General features: G+C 37.3%; 1 protein-coding gene across 6 annotated transcripts in view; it reads right to left on the bottom strand.

Annotated features, from left to right (window-relative positions):
• TRAPPC9 (trafficking protein particle complex subunit 9) overlaps positions 1 to 18388 on the bottom strand; it is a 486097-nt gene that overhangs the window by 385455 nt on the left and 82254 nt on the right. For all 6 annotated transcript variants that reach the window (XM_065629223.1, XM_065629226.1, XM_065629224.1 and 3 more), the window contains one exon: positions 9569 to 9693. In XM_065629223.1, coding sequence (XP_065485295.1) covers positions 9569 to 9693 — 125 coding nt within the window. The remainder of the gene's footprint in view (positions 1 to 9568; positions 9694 to 18388) is intronic.

An 18388-nucleotide genomic window follows, 5' to 3' on the forward strand; every position in this document is an offset into this window, starting at 1 on the left:
GAAGTGTAAATAAAAAGTGCTAATAGCAGCGGCTACATGAATGAATACAACTAGGATGGAGATGCTGTTTTCTACCACTAGCTAGTAATGAAATTAAAGCATAAACAGGCAGTTTTGGGTGTGGAGGAATATCATCAGGCTGCAATTCCTGCACAGCATCTAAAGTGCAATTACATTTACGGAGTAACTGTTCCGGTTACTATTTGGTTAAGCTTATCGCATCAGAATGATTTTTTTTGAGGTAAGCCATTTGTTATTGTTTCAGGGAAAGATGTGGAATGGTAATACAACATTACTATTAGGATTTAAGTCAGAGGAAATATAGTGTACATTCATGATGCTGCATGTAAACTCACATTTCTGAATAAATCACTCAGAAGTTAGAAAAACGATAACATTTCCTCCAAGTAGCAGTATTCCAGAACTTTAGAAAAGAAATCTCCGTTATTTTCAGGGGCAAAACAAGAAAGAAAGAGATACCAAAAAAGTAAACAAGACATGAGTAGTATTTATTTGGTATGTGATTTACCTACTGTGTTATCTACTAGGCTCTAAAGATAGAAAGAGCCATAAGGATAAAGGTGAAAATACTTCAGTTTGGAGTTATAAATTAAAACCTACAAGGTGAAAAGAGAAGAAATGGAGGAATGTAGGATGTAGATGAAACGCGAGCTGGAGAACTGCAGATGAAATTTTCTTAGTTAACGTACCTATGAACCTCACAAATTCAATTATGGTAGAAAAAAAATTGTTCAAGAGTGTTCTTAGAATACTGACTATATTACAGCACATTTTAAAATGATTTTGATTTGAATGCCTAGATAAAAATGAAAATGCAGCCATGAATTTTACTGAACTTACATGGAACAACTGACAAATGCAAACCTGCTAAACGGAATGTACAGATACTCAACTGAGGAAAACTTTGTGTCATACCAAGTAGCAACAGGATTTAGAAACGCATAAAATAACAGCAGTTTCAGAATGAAATAAAAAGCACAATTCCATCTATTCTTTGTATTCAGAATTTTGCTTTACATAAAAGAATAATACAAACACATAAAATTACTTTTAACACACTTCCAGCTTTCCTCCAACTGTTTGATGCAAGATGTACATTACATTGAAACTCTAATCTTACATCGCGTAACGTTTTCTTCTATGCATAGATCTAAAGATTTTAATAAAATTCTCTATGATACTGTTCAATAAATGGCATTACTTTGTTTTAAGTGTCAGGAACATTAACATCCTTAAAGTAGGTTACAGTTAACTGTAGTAAGACAGCAACTGTATGACATGCTCTGCATTTCATTTCACACTCACATAGGTTGAATTAAAATCTTGATTACCCTTTCATAAGCACACGAACAAATTCACGGGATCAATTTTTGCAGGCACTGGAGAACGCTCCAGCTGCCCCATCACTTGGTCTCTGTAATTCTATTTTCTGGTGCATTTCAGGTTCTGCCACCACGTTTTCCCACCAGAGCAGTTGCCTCTCAGCCAATTCCACACTTTGGGTTAAGTTAAAACGCTAGAAATTATCATCGCAAGTCTATTAAAAATGAGCATAGCAAGATGCTATGTTTGTCAATACTCATAAATTAAATGGATGAAAATACTGCACAAATTTTCATAAGGATGAAGTGTGGAAACACATTTGGCCATAAAGTTAATATAGCATCCAGAATTTCTATTATAATTGAAATCTAAATGTCAAATGCTTGAAAGAGTCACTGCTTACGACAGAACGTCTGTCTCTTCCACATTTTCAGGTACATCATTTGGGAAGAATTCTTGTGTTGCAGAGTAAGACTTTATACGCTTAGGGGTAAAACAGATCTTTCAAATGTTACCTACAGCTCTTGTCATTAACATACTTGAACTCACTCTGTCCAGAACTTGATATGACTGACCATGAGTCAGTTAAGAACTGGAAGACATGTAGGCAAAGAAGTTCAGCACTATAAATAAAATAAGCACTGTTGAAAGAAAGGGTTTATTAGCTGCACCGTAGCAAATACGCTACAGGGCTTCTGATTCAGACCTGGATGGGATGCTCCCATTTTAGGAGCACGTAAAAAAAATCAAAATAAATCAAAATCCACCTGTAGAGGAGATGAAAAAACGTTTTAAACTGGAGAAAATCCAAAGTATGAGTAGGGAAGCTGAGTACTGATAAAGGCAGTTAATCGTTGTGAACTAAGCCTAATAAATAGAGCAAGTCTTCAGAGGGCTGATCAACTGTACTCTTAATTCTTGGTGCTGAAACATTCTCCACTTGGAGAAGCAATCATAAGACTAGTGCAGCAACTCTTGATGGCATTGGGATCAACACCAAGAGCAGTAAAAACATTCAAAGAATGAGAAACAAATAAATAAGGTATCTGAAATACAGACTGGTCTTTGGTCTAAACCCTGTGTCTGATGTACCTCATCTGTTCTCATTAAGAAAACGAAACATGAACTCACAGGAGCAAAAACGAAGTATATCTACCCAGAGGTATCCTGAATTTATGTCATTTGACCATGTGGCACGTAGTTTAAATGCTGAGAGCTCTAGGTTACGGGTGATCTCTGTCCTCTGGAACAGCTGTTTTAAGGAAATGGCCTCAAGTTGCACCAGGGAAGGTTCAGATTGGATATTAGGAAAAAAATTCTTCGTGGAAAGGGTTGTCAAGCACTGGAACAGGCTGCCCAGGGCAGTGGTGGAGTCGCCATCCCTGAAAGGGTTTAAAAGGGGTTTAGATGAGGTTCTTAGGGACATGGTTTAGTGCTAGAGTTACGTTATGGTTGGACTCGATGATCCTGAGGCTCTCTTCCAACCGAAACAATTCTATGATTCTATGAAACATATCATCCAATGCAAGCAGAGCATTCAGAAAAATATCTCACTTTCTAATTATTCTTAAAAATTTCTTACAAAGCTGACTGGACGTTCACCACGCTATTCTAAATGTCTGGTTCAACCCTCTCCCCACTTCAAGTTTCCATCTCAGCAAGTCTTCACATAAGCCCACGTTTTATTACATACATCTCCATTACTTTAACCCAGTCACCTTCCCCTACACTTTTTCCCTCACTTTCTATCCAGCCCTTCGACAAAAGCCCACTTCAACATTAAGATTTTCTGCTTTCCTATCTTAATGTCACTAAGAAAGTAACCACCTACTGCTGTTCTATTTGTAGACAGCACTTCTTGGGCATTACCATGATAAACAACCCAAAGCAACCTGAGCTGGGTGAAGATGTCCCTGCTCATGGCAGGGGTGGGACTGGATGAGCTTTGAAGGTCCCTTCCAACCCAAACTATTCTATGACAATTTTTGGATTTCACAATGATCGCGGGGCATCCCTGTCCCCAGATGAGTTCATCTATTGTCACCTTCTGAGTTACAACAGCTGCTCAGAGGGAAATTCTTTTGTCTGGAGTATCTCCGGTGTGGCAGCACCGGGACACTCTGAACACAGGTAACAGATAGATCGGAACGATTTCTGCTTTGAAACTCACCGACTATATTAATGACTCAAACATAGTCTGGCAAGCTGAACAAAAACTACCCGAAATTGTTCGTCTCAAGAGATACCAACACATTCCGAACTATAGCAACAGGATTTTATGGCAGATGAGTAACGAGGCCAACGATGTCCGTGGATGACACCTCGGGGAAAGAAGCTCTTGTGACTGCAGAGTCTGTTGCTGTTCACACAAGCTCTGTTTATTGTGTTGGTGTCAACTTTAATTTTTCTTTGTTCCTCTTTAGACAAGAGAGAAAGAGGGATGAAGTGTGGTTTATATAGTAGATTGTACCTGCCGCAACTACCCTTGATGAGACATTTGTTTGGGTATCAGTAGACTATCATCTCTTCTTTACCGAGTGACGATGACGAAAGTGTGAAGAAAACAGTGCTTATGACAGGCACATAGTGGATCTATCAAATTTTTTTTCTATCCACACAATACAAAAATTTTAATGCTTCTTTCTCGTCAAATAAAAATGGCAAAAATAGGAAGTACTTGAAGCTGTAAAATGTTTTGAATTGAAATTGCAGCTACTGCAGTAATAATACTGAATGTAAAATATCAGATGAGATGAATGAATTTAATTTATTCCAATCCAGAGGAGTAGGAAATTTATTTTTCCAATGGCTCTAGAGAATAACTTTAGGAAAATATTTTCTTCGTGTTCTGAAGTGCAATCCTCTCTAGGGCAAAATAGAGTGTTCGTTCCTTGGTGAAACAACTTGAAGGAGAAGAAGAGGGTTGGTGAGCAGAAACAGTGCGGAATACTCAACTATTTATAGAGCCCAAAACCACTAAAAGCAATATAAGCAATGCCCAACTAGCCAGGGAAGAAAAGTTTAGGGCATTTAGACCCAGACTACTCAAAAACCATAGGCTTTCGTCTAAATCCAGATCATAATCAAATTTTGCCAGGCATGTACTAATGACCAAGAATCCAGCCCTCTCTCATTTTTACAGAACAATTCTATTTTTATTATCATCTTTATCTGAAGGGAAACTGTAATTCTTAGCCAGAAAAGCAACAAAAACCAGCTTACTGACCTGGCAAAGGTTAATTTGGCTCATGGCTCCAATCTAAGCAGACTTCAGGAAATGTGACTGGCGTTCTGGTAGTTCTCTCACAAATGTTAATTAATTATTTAAAAAAATATATTTTTATAAAAATCAACTTGGGAAGAGAAAGAGCTTTGGGATTATTTTCTTTTATAGGCTTGAAAGTTATTAGGGAAACAGAGACTTGTGTCTTCCTTTTTTCTTCTTCTTCTTCATAAGACCTGATGTGTTTAATACTGAAGAAGAACTCAGGGCCACAGCATTTACAAGCATAGCACTGAATTCTACGATAGGACATATAAGATTGTATGTTTGTGCCTAAGATCCCATTCCTAAATTCACATTTAGCCAACCAAAAAGAAGGAATCTAAATTTCAGTTGTGCTCTATGAATTCAACATCCCCACTAACTTCAGCGGGATCCAGAATTATTCAAAAGTTAAAAAAATAAATAAATGAACTGTTCTGTTTAAGGGCTTAAACTTAGAACGGATTTAAGGCTTACAGGTAAAAAGTAGTTTGAGCTTGAAGTTTCAACAATATAAAGTTTATCTTAATTAACAGTATAGAATCATACTAGAAGAGCAGAGCCTGAGAACTGCATGGAAAAAAAATCCAATTAAGGCCTGTATCTCATTTTAATACATTGCTAAATCAGAAAAGATACACTAAATAGTGTATTAAATTAGATTAGCTCTACATACCGTATTTTAACATTTCCTATCAGAGTAGTTCCACAAGATTACTTAAAACTCTCCAGTTTCTGCAGCTGAATCTCTAGAATTACAGCTGACATTGAGTTGGCAGAGGCAAATTCTCCTGAACATACAAGTTTTGAAACAAATAAATAAATTAGATGAGGCCCTTATAAATTAATAAGCAGCCCTCAGCCTGCCATAAATCTGGCCAGTAATCAATGTCTATGTTTAACAGCTTAAACTAAGATTTTTTTAAAAAGCACAATGTTTTTAAAGTTTTCTTCTCCCAACTACAAGACATCTCCATTTCAGTTCTTGAGTTCGGCTTTTGTCCAGTTAGGGTCATGTAATATTTCTTAATCCCAGAAGATTTATTCCAATGAAACCATGGACATTCTGTTGAAACGAGATATCTTGATGAATAATTCTCCTTTTCATCCTGTGACAAAAAGGAACTACCAACAAATTACCATTACATGATGGTAATCACTGTGAATTTAAGGACCACATTTCCATAGATCAGACTCATCTCTAAGCCTCAAGTCCATAATATGTTGCATGGAGTAAGAGTGTGTTTCTTCTATCGCTGAGAAAAACCAGACTAAGCCAAATAAACCACTTCCGAGCATGAAAACCAGTACAGAATTCGCCAAGTTAAAAAGAACACATTGCTTGCTGAGAGATTGTGATATTTCTGCAGATTTTGCATTAAGACACAGAATAGTTAAATATCGAAACAGACTGGGGTGTTACTCAGAAAGTAACAGATTCAGATTTAAAATTGACTATTTCACGTACCATTATAACCACAGCAATGTCCAGATGCAGCCCAGAATGACCAAGGTTTTTAGCCAACACTTACCGCAACTACTCAGCAGTGAACAGGAGCAAAGAGTATCTGAACATAATATTACACTGTGATATTCTATTCAGCTTAAGGCTACGAGCAAGCTTTATGATGAGGTCATAAAGCAATTTTGAAACTGAATTTATGAGATCATTATAACAGTCATTTCCAGAAGCCACTGACTGGTTTATTGGAAGAAAGCCTGTAGCAAAATTGAAAACGTGGGTTGCAGAGAAGTTCAACACTGGCAATATCCAATGCCGAAGCACAAAAACTGTACGGCAAACACGTAGGGAAGGAAGGTTTAAGCATTAAGACTTATAAATATCTGAACAAAGATGTTTCAGAATCAGCAACAAGAGAACCATTGATTTACATGAATTTTCGTTTACAAAAAATCACCTTTATTTGAAGACTAGCTTACGCACAGCACACAGGATTGAAAAATAACTACTACTGAATATTCACAGTCACCTAGTGCTAGATCATGAATAAATGACAGCATTTTCACCTCACATACCATTTTTTTAAGATCAATCTTGTTTCTTAACTTAAAACCCCCACCTGCTTCTTACATTAGTCCTCGTCAAACCACTTGAATGAGCTTGACTATTAACAAGATAAACCTTGAAATATAATCAAGAAACCATCCTAAATGGCACTGTGTGGGACACAGACAATAAAACCTACTGAATTGTTCTGCAGCAACAGAGAGAAACCGAAGTAACTCTTAAGGAGGTCCTAGGGCACTCAAAAATATTAATAAATAGCAAATATTTTGAGACTCGGGTTCACAGGGAACCTCGGATCAACTCTCATGTATATATCCCAGTTTGCTACATTTTAGACAAAGTTCTTACTGAGCAGAAGCATTTGCATTTGACGACAAATATACATTCATGTCCTCTGAAAGATACCCAGTCTAAAACCAAGCCAGTCAAACCCCAAAATACATCAAATTCCTCACAACCCAGCCAAGAAAACTGGACCAGAACGCATTCTAATTATGCCTTTCAATGCTTTATTGACTCAATTAGTTACAATAACTTCTGATATTTCATTTGGAATTTGTCTGGCTTTTATTTTAAGCTACTGGTGGTTCTCAGATTTCTTCCTCCTGAAGAGCAAAGTAGAGAGAAGTCGCAAACTGGTCATCTGCCCAGTACCAACTCTGTATGTCCACATCCACAGATAATTAATTATTTGGGTAGTCTGGTGAATTGAAAAACACTTCTAAGACATTCTAAATAGGTCTGAACTTCATAAGCATTTTTAATCCAGAGAGAACAGATGATTGGTTGATAGGAGTTTAACGGGGACAAACCAGGATGAGATTATTTATGGGTTATTTATTATATTTATTTATATATTGACATGGTAAATAGAAATAGAAGTTATAGAAATGAACATTTGTTAAAATGGAATGAACCATGACGGTAAATCACCCTACAGATGGCGATACCTCATTGTGGTTTTTGCTCTCCTCATCTACAATAATCTTATAAATATTGCAAAAAATATAAGTCATATTTTTCCTGTCATGGATGTTGTCAGCAAATATATGATTAGATTGATAATAATCTAAGTAATTAGAAATATAATTGTGTAGACTTCCTCCAGAGCTTTATCCTGCTGGCTATTTTAACACCCGGTTTTTCATTTCCACCCCTCTATAAATCACCCCTTCTTAACATGACAAAAAATGCAAGGTTAGTGATTAAGCCTGGTTTAGAATAGATGTTAACACAGTAAATTGTTAATTTTGGGCGTGCTGTACAGCACTCATACAACTCAGGCTCAACACACAGATAAATTTAATGAGCAAGGAATCCCTGGATGCTACGGGGATGTGTGTTCTCTGTTGAACGCAGTTTTGATCACCTGCAAGGTCCTTCCATTACGAAATACCAATTAATTAAAATCAAAATTCATTCCGTAAGCCTAACAACAGAATCGAGCATGTGCATTCCCACTAAGCTATTTCACTATACACTATTTAAAAAAAAAAACCAAACAATTCTTGCTTTACAGCTCCCCAACATCCTCCTAATACCAACACATAGATCGCTGGGAACCTGCAGCTTCTCGGTTGCCAGGACAACTGGCTGACAAGCAAGAAGTTCACCAAAAGGCATTTTTTCATGTATTTGGTGCAAAGAAATTCTGCGTTTCTGGATTTTTAGTCCAATTTTGAAATAAAATTCCCCTTGATTCTCTAAGTCATAAGTGTGTATAGCTCAGACAGTCTACACAAGGTTCTAAACTTCAAAATTCATGCTGGACATTTTAGCCACTTAAATATCAAATTGTTTCCTCGATCATGTTTATTTATATTTAGGAGTAATTGGGAAATACCTCGCTATGTCATAAAATACAAAGAAAGGCTTTACTAATTTTTTATCATCTTTCATATGCTGTCATCACCCTTTTTGCACTGTAGAAGCAAATAACCATGAATTAGCAGTACTAACGGTCCAAAAGAAACATACTTAAAAATTAATAGCTTCACCTGTTAATTGATCAAATAGAATCGTAAATAACATTACCGGGAAGAAAGCAAATTCACATGTAAAACGAGTCACTGAGAAAAGCAAAGCCTATGTTTGCTTCTCAGCCAAAGACATGCGGAGCCAAATATTGCCGTGTACAACAATCTAAATTCTGACTAAATTAATTACTGCAGAACACGGATCCACACAGGACACGTAACGAATACTACAAGGCACGCAAAACGTTCGCCAAAGCTATGGAAGAGACCAATGAAGTGCTACAGTACATTTTTTGACAATTATTTTATTTTCATCTTAAATTATAGATCCTGCAAATCTGGCCAGTGGGAAGCTGTTCTTATTTGACTGGTCAAAATAAGAAGTTTACGTCTTCCACAGGTAAGATCTTCAACGGAAAACCAAAGAGTAGGGAAGACTCTCAGTAAACACGGTGCAGCTTCTACCTACACAACTGTTCTTCCATCCTGCTCCTTTTGCTTTTCTTTTGCTTCTCTTAATTATTCTGTTTTGTTACTTATATGAACACTTCCAAAAAGCTTATTACTGGAAGAGTGAAGATAAGGCTTTGAATCCAAAATGCTTAGAAGGAACAAATCCTACCATGCATTTTAATACAAGAAAATCAAGAATTTACACAGAAGCATCTTCTTGCAAAGTAAATAGCATAAGAAAGGAACATGAGGTGAAGAACCAACAGTTCCTGCAATATACCATACTGGAAACCAAATCTTCACAATTTCTACTGTTCTCCTCATCTTGTTTCACCTTTTTGTGAAATCCAATCACAGAACACCGAGCTGTTCTAAAACTAAAAAACCCGAAGGGAAATACTTATGAGACAAAGAAACCTTTATTTTTTGAATCGCACGACAAACCATAACACAACACCATGAAAATCACATCTTTTACTTATTTTGATGTCACTTACTTACCTTCACATGACTGAAATCACCGACTTTGCTGCTTTCTTGTGGATTAATAGGTTTGGTCTCTACTCTCGGTTTGACAACCTGCCGAAAAGGACTGGAGAGCGGCAGTCCAGTAACACTGATTCCATCTAGAAACAGAAAAAGTGAAATTACTTTTGCTTCTCTAAAATTATGTTTTATTCCAACGAAACCATATCTGTATTATCAAAGGGAGAGCAAATACGCAAAATGAAATATTAACATTTTAGATAGAAAGGCAAAACAAAAGGTGAAGATTGTTTTGCTATATTTTTCTCTATCAGCCAAAAAAACTCAAATAGGAATACACCAAAAAACTCAGTGAAGGTCACAGAAAAGGAAGGTAACTGCATTTAAAATATCACAACAGAGATGTCAGAGTTAGTAATATAAAACTAGTTGTAATGTTTACAATATTACAAAAGAACAAAGATAAAAGTCAGTGGTTTTCCATGACAGTGACTCTATCCACTGCTTAGTAATTTCTAATACAAACCCTCAAGATTCATTTTTCAAGCATATATTGTAGAAAAGAATAGAAAATGGAGCAGTCATGTTTTGTACCATCTGCTGATGTAAAAATATATAAAATATTTCTCATGTATAACAAAGGCAGAATGCAAAGTAGGTTTACATTGTAATAGTCATTAAAAAGTTCATCAGAAATGGATATTCTTAGAGGAATGTCCTCACTTTGATATTTACTAGTGGTCTGTACTGGTGTATAGTACAGCAATAAAAGACGATACGAAAACTTAGGAGTACCTTTTATTGCTGACAAGCTTGTGTAACTTGAAGGTAAATAAATATGCTGCAGCGTATTGGGGTTTATCAGCCTACCAAAGCTACACTCTAAGATTTAAACGTGTGAAAATTACTATTGAATGAAAAAAAGTCAGAGGAACACGAAAATTAAAATTATGAAGCTTTAACATACATTAAGACTAGATTAATAATTTGTTATTATTTAGAATTAAGTCCAAAGAATAGCAAGGATTTGCTGCTTTATGATGAGCAAAGCAACTGCAATCCATTAACGCCAATTAAATACAAGCAAAATCTTGTATATCGCAGTAGACACATATATCTAAACATATGGGAAATACCAAATTATTACACAAAACCCTAAACATACTTCCTTCGTGGAAATTGCTCCTATCAAATTTTATTTGCTAATATCATATTCCAGTTCCAAGGATAAACTAAAATCTGGACCTGTGGATGATACACTTCTCAAAAGAATGAAAAAAAGAAGAAAACAGAAGAATAAGATGGAGCATGAAATGGTTTTGCTTCATTAAAGTCCAAATTCACAGGTATCCAAATAAGAAAACAAAGGGCGTATTCCCGTATTACTTCCAATTTCCTTCACTAACTAACTAGCTTTAAAATGCACCTTAGTCGAGTCTTAAAGATAAAACACCATAAAAAAGATCAGATGTGAAGATGCTGATTCGGGAGGCTTAAAGGTTTTAATTTACAAATAACTTTTTTCATATGGAAAACCAACTAAAAAACCAAAAAAGTGAAAAGATTACTATTTCTCAAGAAATTAACATTTCCATTGCTAACCATCATCAACTTCATCCGCTTTCTAAAATGTCAATAACCTCAATATTCAACTAAAATTAAGAAAGCTTTTTATTTAATAATATAACTACATTAAATCATGCGCTAATCCAGCCCAGAAGACCAAGCAAAAGGAAGAGAGATGAGAGCATGAAATAATTTTGTATGGGATAATAGGTACTTGTAACTTGCACAAGAAAAAACAAGGTATAGAACCGCTCCTAGACGAGTTCTTTGCATCTCTTAAAAGCCAACTGATAATAAAGAAAACGAAATTATTGGCCTAAGATTTGAGGCAATAATACACTAAAAAGTTCAAGAAGCTTGTGAACAAAACTCATCATGAATATATTTGACTGCAGGCTTTGGAATCCACTCTTTTTTAATGAAAATTAAAAGTTTTATCTAAGGAAAAAAAATTTTTTTTCAAACTGATGAATGATTTTCACCAGTCCTAGAACAAAAGTGGACGCTAGTGCATAACATTGAAAAGAGAAACATGAGAAGAACTGAGCATGAAAAATTGCACGGCATTAGTCAGATTTTCCATTTTATGGAAGGCACAAGTTTTCTTTTGAGAAAGGTACAGATAATACCTAAAACAACATAATGGACACATAACTAATGCCTTTTTAACTGTTTTATCTGCCTTCAAACTTGGCACAGAACAGAGCCCGGCACCAGGCACTGTGTTATATCTCAAATAACTCACCGCTTCACAACTTTGTGCAAGGGGAATTGACTGCCAGAGAACAACAACAACAAAAATATAACGTTCTGCTGCTAGCAATTTTTTTTTAATTATTTAGCTTTTTCTGTTCTTTGACCAGACAGCAAAGGTGCTTCGACATTGTCCAGCTCCTCTGAAATACATTAATCATTAAAACATAACCATTAAAGAATGGGGAAACATGTCCTGTTAAAAGCCCTGTAGAACTTCATGACGGCAGAAGAAAACAGGTAATTGACAAATTCAGAGCATCAACGAAGTAGTTCAGAAGTTTTATATTACTTGATATTTATATTTTTTGAGACTTCACACATTTTATTTTCTCTCATGAAGTTTAGAGATTTGAAGATGATAAATTCCCCACGGTTTTCTTTTGTCAATCCATACTGTGAAACAGCTTGAGCAGCCTTTCACTATGAAAAGAACAATTGTCTTCCTAATTTCTAGAATCCACATTGAATATTTCCATGGCAACAGCACATGACCAACACTTTTTCCATGGTAACCACAAAACCACATCTTGCCTTTCCAACGTCGCAGTCGCTGCTATCACAACAGAGCAAAATCTCTTTACGGCGTTTGCTCTCTCCTCTCGAACGTTAAGCAAATAGTCAATTTAACTCCATGTGCTACTTGTGCTGCACAGAAAAATCCCGCAAAATTTCCTATTTGAACAAGGGAAAGTTTAAAAAGGGAGGTAAAGCTGTAGACTTACAACACGGTGACTAAAGGACTGAAGAAAGAGGTGGCATGGGACAGCTGCCGTCCCGATCTAATCCACAGCTCCCTTGTAACGCCGTGTCCTACAACAACTGGTGACAAAAATATACACACTTTCCAACGGGTGCAGCACAGCTCCCGTGTAAACTCCGTAGCAAGGAAACCCTTAAATAACCTTATCACTCGTGCCCGGACACTGTGGAAATAAGTTTGTGTTCCAAGGCAGTCTACAGGTAACTGGCAATATGATCATAGAATCACAGAATCATTTCGGTTGGAAGAGACCCATAGGATCGAGTCCAGCCAAAACTCAACCTAACTCTAGCACTACCTCATGTCCCTAAGAACCTCGTCTAAACACCTTTTAAACCCCTCCAGGGATGGTGACTCCACCACTGCCCTGGGCAGCCTGTTCCAATGCCTGACAGCCCTTTCCATGAAGAATTTTTTCCTAATATCCAATTTAAACCTCCCCTGATGCAACTTGGATGTCACTTAATATGTAAAACAGCGTAAGATTTTAGGTTGAAATGCTGCTTCTCTGCAGAATATTTACAGAATCATAGAATCACTTCTGTTGGAAGAGACCCTGAAGACCATCAAGTCCAACCATTAACCCAACACTGTCACTAAACCGTGTCCCTCAGAACCTCATCCACGCATCTTTTAAACACCTCCAGGGATGGTGACTCCACCACTGTCCTGGGCAGCTTGTCCAGTGCTTCACAACCCTTTCCATGAAAAAATTTTTCCTAATATCCAATCTGAACCTTCCCTGGCGCAACTTGAGGCCCTTTCCTCTCATCCTGAATTATGCCATTTTTCCCCAAGCCAAGTCTGTTTTGCCCTGACAGTAACGGGTAAGTGATCTCTCTGTCTTTATCTCGATCCATGAGCTTTCTCATCCTATTTTCTCCCCCAGTCCTGTTTCAGATGGGGAGTGAGCAAGACTCTGGGGGACATGGCAGGGGGGTGTTTGGCCCTTACTCAAGGTTAACCACCACATATTAAAAAACGCAATAACAAACGTGGAAACTAAATGCCCCCTCAGCCCATTTGTTTATTTTGTCAACCCATTGCCTGATAGAAATTTCAGAACCAAAAAGCTCTTGGTAGACAACACCTCCTAAGAGTACAGTAATGGTCTTAAAGTACATTCAGCATGTAGAACAAAAGAGGAAAAAAAAAAAAAAAACAAAAAACAACTCAAGATAGGAGAGTATGCTTCCCAAACCAGAATATACCTTTTTTTTTCCCCTAGAAAATAGGCTCGTATTCTGGTGAAAGCAGGAAGAACTGTAGAAACCTGCTGTCTGCTGCAGCATAGAGGGGAATAACACAAGAGTAGACGGAGTTCCAGGGAATTTAATCCACTCCGCTCGTCACACTACAGGTGGGCATTAAGATTCAGTTCCTTCTCTCTCTCAAAAACATGTTTAAGACCATTAGATATGAGACCCCAGGGAGCAGAACTCCAGGCAAAGCTACTGGGGACGTATCGACTCTCGGGCTCTCAGGCGCAGCGAGAGATGACACGGAGCAGAATAAGCATCTTCTTCGAGACTCCACTGCATTGGAAGAGGATGGTAATAATAATAATTAACAATAAAAAACCACTATGTCAGTAAGGATTCCTTCCTGAGGTTGCCGAACTGACTAAACTAGAATTGGAAGTTAAATTTAGAATAGAGGCGATTGCAACGGCAGCAAACGAAGTGTAAAAAATTCATAATCCAAGACTAGAGTTTTTTTATGCACGCTACATTAGATGCTAAAATAAAGTGCCTCAGCAAGGAAACAGCGTAACACGATAGCAGGTCAATTAGCTTGTATGTGCCAATAATAAATGTATTGCTATTTGCCTCATATCTCTGTTACCTATTGTAAAGATTTGGGGCGCAAAAGGCCTGTTACTACACATTTGTACAGTGGCTGGTACAACTGGTATAGGCTCAAGTCCTATGGGACTTATATGTTGTTAAAATAAAAAACACCCTATATCAGTTAAACTATGAGACAAGATTATTTATCTGGATTAAAAGGCAGCTGGAAGAGAAAAGGTTGTCTTCTGCAAGCACTAAAGCTGGAATTCGAGAACTAAAAAAAGTTCTCAAAAAATTAAGAATATTTTTCAAGTAACATGGTGATGAATTTATGGAGGACACAAAAGTGTTTCTAGTTAAAAAATAAACACAAAGCAAACAAACCAAACCACTCACTAACTCAGGTTAACATGAAAATGAAAACTAACATCTTCAAAAGGCAGAGACAAAAAACTTATTAGAAATGAAGTCACTTCGAAAATATATTCTGAACGGTTAAATGTAATTAAGGCAACCAAGCATAGTAACATGTAAATGATCATACTCAGCTATCTCTGAGGACTTCCATCATCATCATCACCAGGAATACAATTATCCTAACAGAGTCCTCTAGGCTACTTAGTTTTTCAGAAGACCTGTCAAGACTACATTTAAATTCATAATGAGGTGTCTTTCCAACAAAGAAATATATTGTCTCTATGCTGTAACGGTGTAGGAAAAATTTTAAGTAGATGAAATCTCACTATTTAAGCAGAAAAGCAATGAAATGAATATGAAACAATTAAATGGTCTTGCATACCAATATTAAAAATGTTAAGGATCAGTGCTTTTAGAAATATGCTCTCTCTTTGCAATCTTTTCTCCCTCAAAGGAGTCTTAAGACATAGATTTGCGTCTCTCTTAGCGTGTAATTAATTAGTTCCTTTGATGAGTTTATGAATTTAAATATTTTTGCACCTGTCTTTAGGTTCCCTATACACGGAATGAATGAACACTAACATTTAGCATAATGAAGCCCTCACAGATTAATTCATTAACTTTGCCAAACATTATCCCCATGTAACAGAAGCTTTTTTAAAAGACCACTTCCCACTAACAAGTTAGCATTTATAATAATATATCATTTATAATGCCATCCAGAAAGAGCAGCCATTGTTCTTTTCCATTTAGCATCAGGGAAACCCTGGATTTCAGAAATTAAAGTATAATGGCTGGGAAGGAGAATTCATTATGTTCATAATGTGAGCATCCTGTCGAGCTCTTTCATCTAACAGGCGACGAGATTTTACCACTTAGGCTCCTTAAACCTGGTCCTACCACGCAGATAGAGTGTTTCCTCCTGTCTTACCTACTGCAACGACCTTAAAGTCAAATTAAATACACACACTGACTTCCCTGACCAGAGAACCAAGAATGTATGTAGAAGGAATCTTGAACCACCCAGCTGAGGGACAGGAGATACAAAACTTCATTCACATTTGCACCAAATGGATCTTCTACAGGGAACATCTAAATCTTGGTCAATTGCCTTCAAGGCATAAGGCAAGTCTTCTTAATCCTAACTAACGAAGTGTCTCTAGAACACCTGCACGGCTGTTCAAAGTGTTTGCAAAGTAATTAATCCATAGAATAGAATCACAGAATCATTTAGGTGGGAAAAGACCCTTGAGATCATTGAGTCCAACCATAAATTCAAAAGACAACAAACCAAGGTAATCCAGATTGTGACAAGAACCCTAAATTACAGGCTTTAATAGGATGCGTGTTCTTCTGCAATGTTTTCTGGCATGTTATTAGGCCTCATTTGCACAAACCAAATTCCCAGAAGAGAAGCCTACACAACACGGAATAGCATGTTCCTGACATCACCGCTAGGACCTTACAAAACTTCATGAGTGGGCAATAAAATGACAAATTAAATTCAGTATAAATAAATGGGAAAAAGAAAAGAGGAGAAGAAGAGAAGAAGAGGAGGAGAAGGAGAAGGAGAAGGAGGAGAAGAAGGGGAAGGAGAAGGGGAAGGGGAAGAGAGGAGGGAAAGAGAGAAGGAGAGGAGAGGAGAGGAGAGGAGAGGAGAGGAGAGGAGAGGAGAGGAGAGGAGAGGAGAGGAGAGGAGAGGAGAGGAGAGGAGAGGAGAAGAGAGGAGAGGAGAGGAGAGGAGAGGAGAGGAGAGGAGAGGAGAGGAGAGGAGAGGAGAGGAGAAGAGAAGAGAAGAGAAAAGAGAAGAGAAGAGAAAAGAGAAGAGAAGAGAAGAGAAGAGAAGAGAAGAGAAGAGAAGAGAAGAGAAGAGAAGAGAAGAGAAGAGAAGAGAAGAGAAGAGAAGAGAAGAGAAGAGACGAGACGAGACGAGACGAGACGAGACGAGACGAGACGGGAAGGGGAAGGGGAAGGGGAAGGGGAAGGGGAAGGGAACCAAACTTATATGAGAAATAAGAGGCTCTCAGCATATCATGACTCTTCAGGAGCAGGATCCTGAAGCTATTATGGTTCACAAGTTCATGAATCTACGAACTCAACGTTCAGCAACAGTCAAAAAAACGAATGACAAATTGAGCATTATTGCATCATTATAAGGAAAGTAATAAAAAAATAAAGAGCATTCATTAGGTCACTAGAGAAATACATAGATCACGTTTCAAATAGCATGTACAGCCTACCTCAAACACACAGAACCTAAAGGCTTCAAAATGGACAACAAGGCTGATCAATGTATGGAACTGTTTCCATAACAGGGACAACTAAGCCAGTCAGAAATCTTCAGTTTAGGAGAGTGACCACTGTGGCAATAACATGAGGAAATGTATAAGATCATGAGCAGAGGAAAGATATGTAGAAGGTGAACCGTCAGCTGTTTCTTGCCATACAGGTGATCTTGGAGGGACGCCAGAAGGTGCAAATCTGCTAAAAGAAATTTAGCTGTGATCCTTCTCGCTGCAGTGCTGACGGAGAGAATGAAGAGTTTTATGAAGGAGGAACCCACTGAGGATGACTAACAGTGCCTAAAACCAGAGAAACTTTATCAGGCTCTGGAAGTTCCTGAGCTAACAACAGTTGGAGCTTGAAAACCTAAAGGAAAGAAGCATCTATGTTCGTAATTTGCCCCGTATTCCCCCACAGGCATCTGCTCTTGGCCACTTTCACAGTCAGGATATTGGACTAGACGGTCATTGATCTGATCCTGTACAGCCACTCATGTGTTTTTGCTTCCTTTAATCTAGAAGAACATCTAACATTTTTCCTTACACCCAGTATACCATCAACACACAAGAATTAGATCAGCAATTTTGATTGATAACTTAGTTTACTTTCCAATTGGATAAGTGTACCATCAGAAATATCAGTAATTTATCCTTTCTGTACTATGTCCTTATTACAGAGTAAAAGGAAACAATTTCAGCATCAAACAGATCAAAGTAACAGATGCCCTGCTAAGGGCATTACTTTTAAAAGACAGAAGTATTTTGATCATCACTGTAAATCTGGTCTTCAAAAGAAAAAGGTACCATATGATTAAAAGTCATGTCATAGTTGCCATTGATTTTTCTAGCTCTTCACTGTTCTTCACGTCAGGATCTTACCTGCCTCTTTAGAAAGTGCAATATCTGTAAAGTTAAAAGCAATATAGAAAAATTGCAGTAGCGAGTAAAAACATCAGTGTACTTAGCATCTCTAATAATACTCCATAATATCTCCAGAGTGCTTAGTTGCTGGCTGGGGTTAAACCACAACAACATAGTGTAAAACATAGTGGCCAAAGATACTGAAGTTCTACAGAAACCCTAATGGATTCTTCTCCTTTATCAACCTTGCACAAGAAAAGGTCGAAATGCTTCCAGATTTCAGACACACGACCTTTCAAAGAAGCTGCAGGCAGAAAATAACAATGTAAAAATACTGTTCCAAAATTTTGTTTGTATGTGGTCCCCTAAAAGTTACATATGGGTAAAAAAACAGAGGCCCAAA

The sequence above is a fragment of the Caloenas nicobarica genome, chromosome 2 (genome assembly GCF_036013445.1).
Source record: "Caloenas nicobarica isolate bCalNic1 chromosome 2, bCalNic1.hap1, whole genome shotgun sequence".
NCBI lineage: Eukaryota > Metazoa > Chordata > Aves > Columbiformes > Columbidae > Caloenas > Caloenas nicobarica.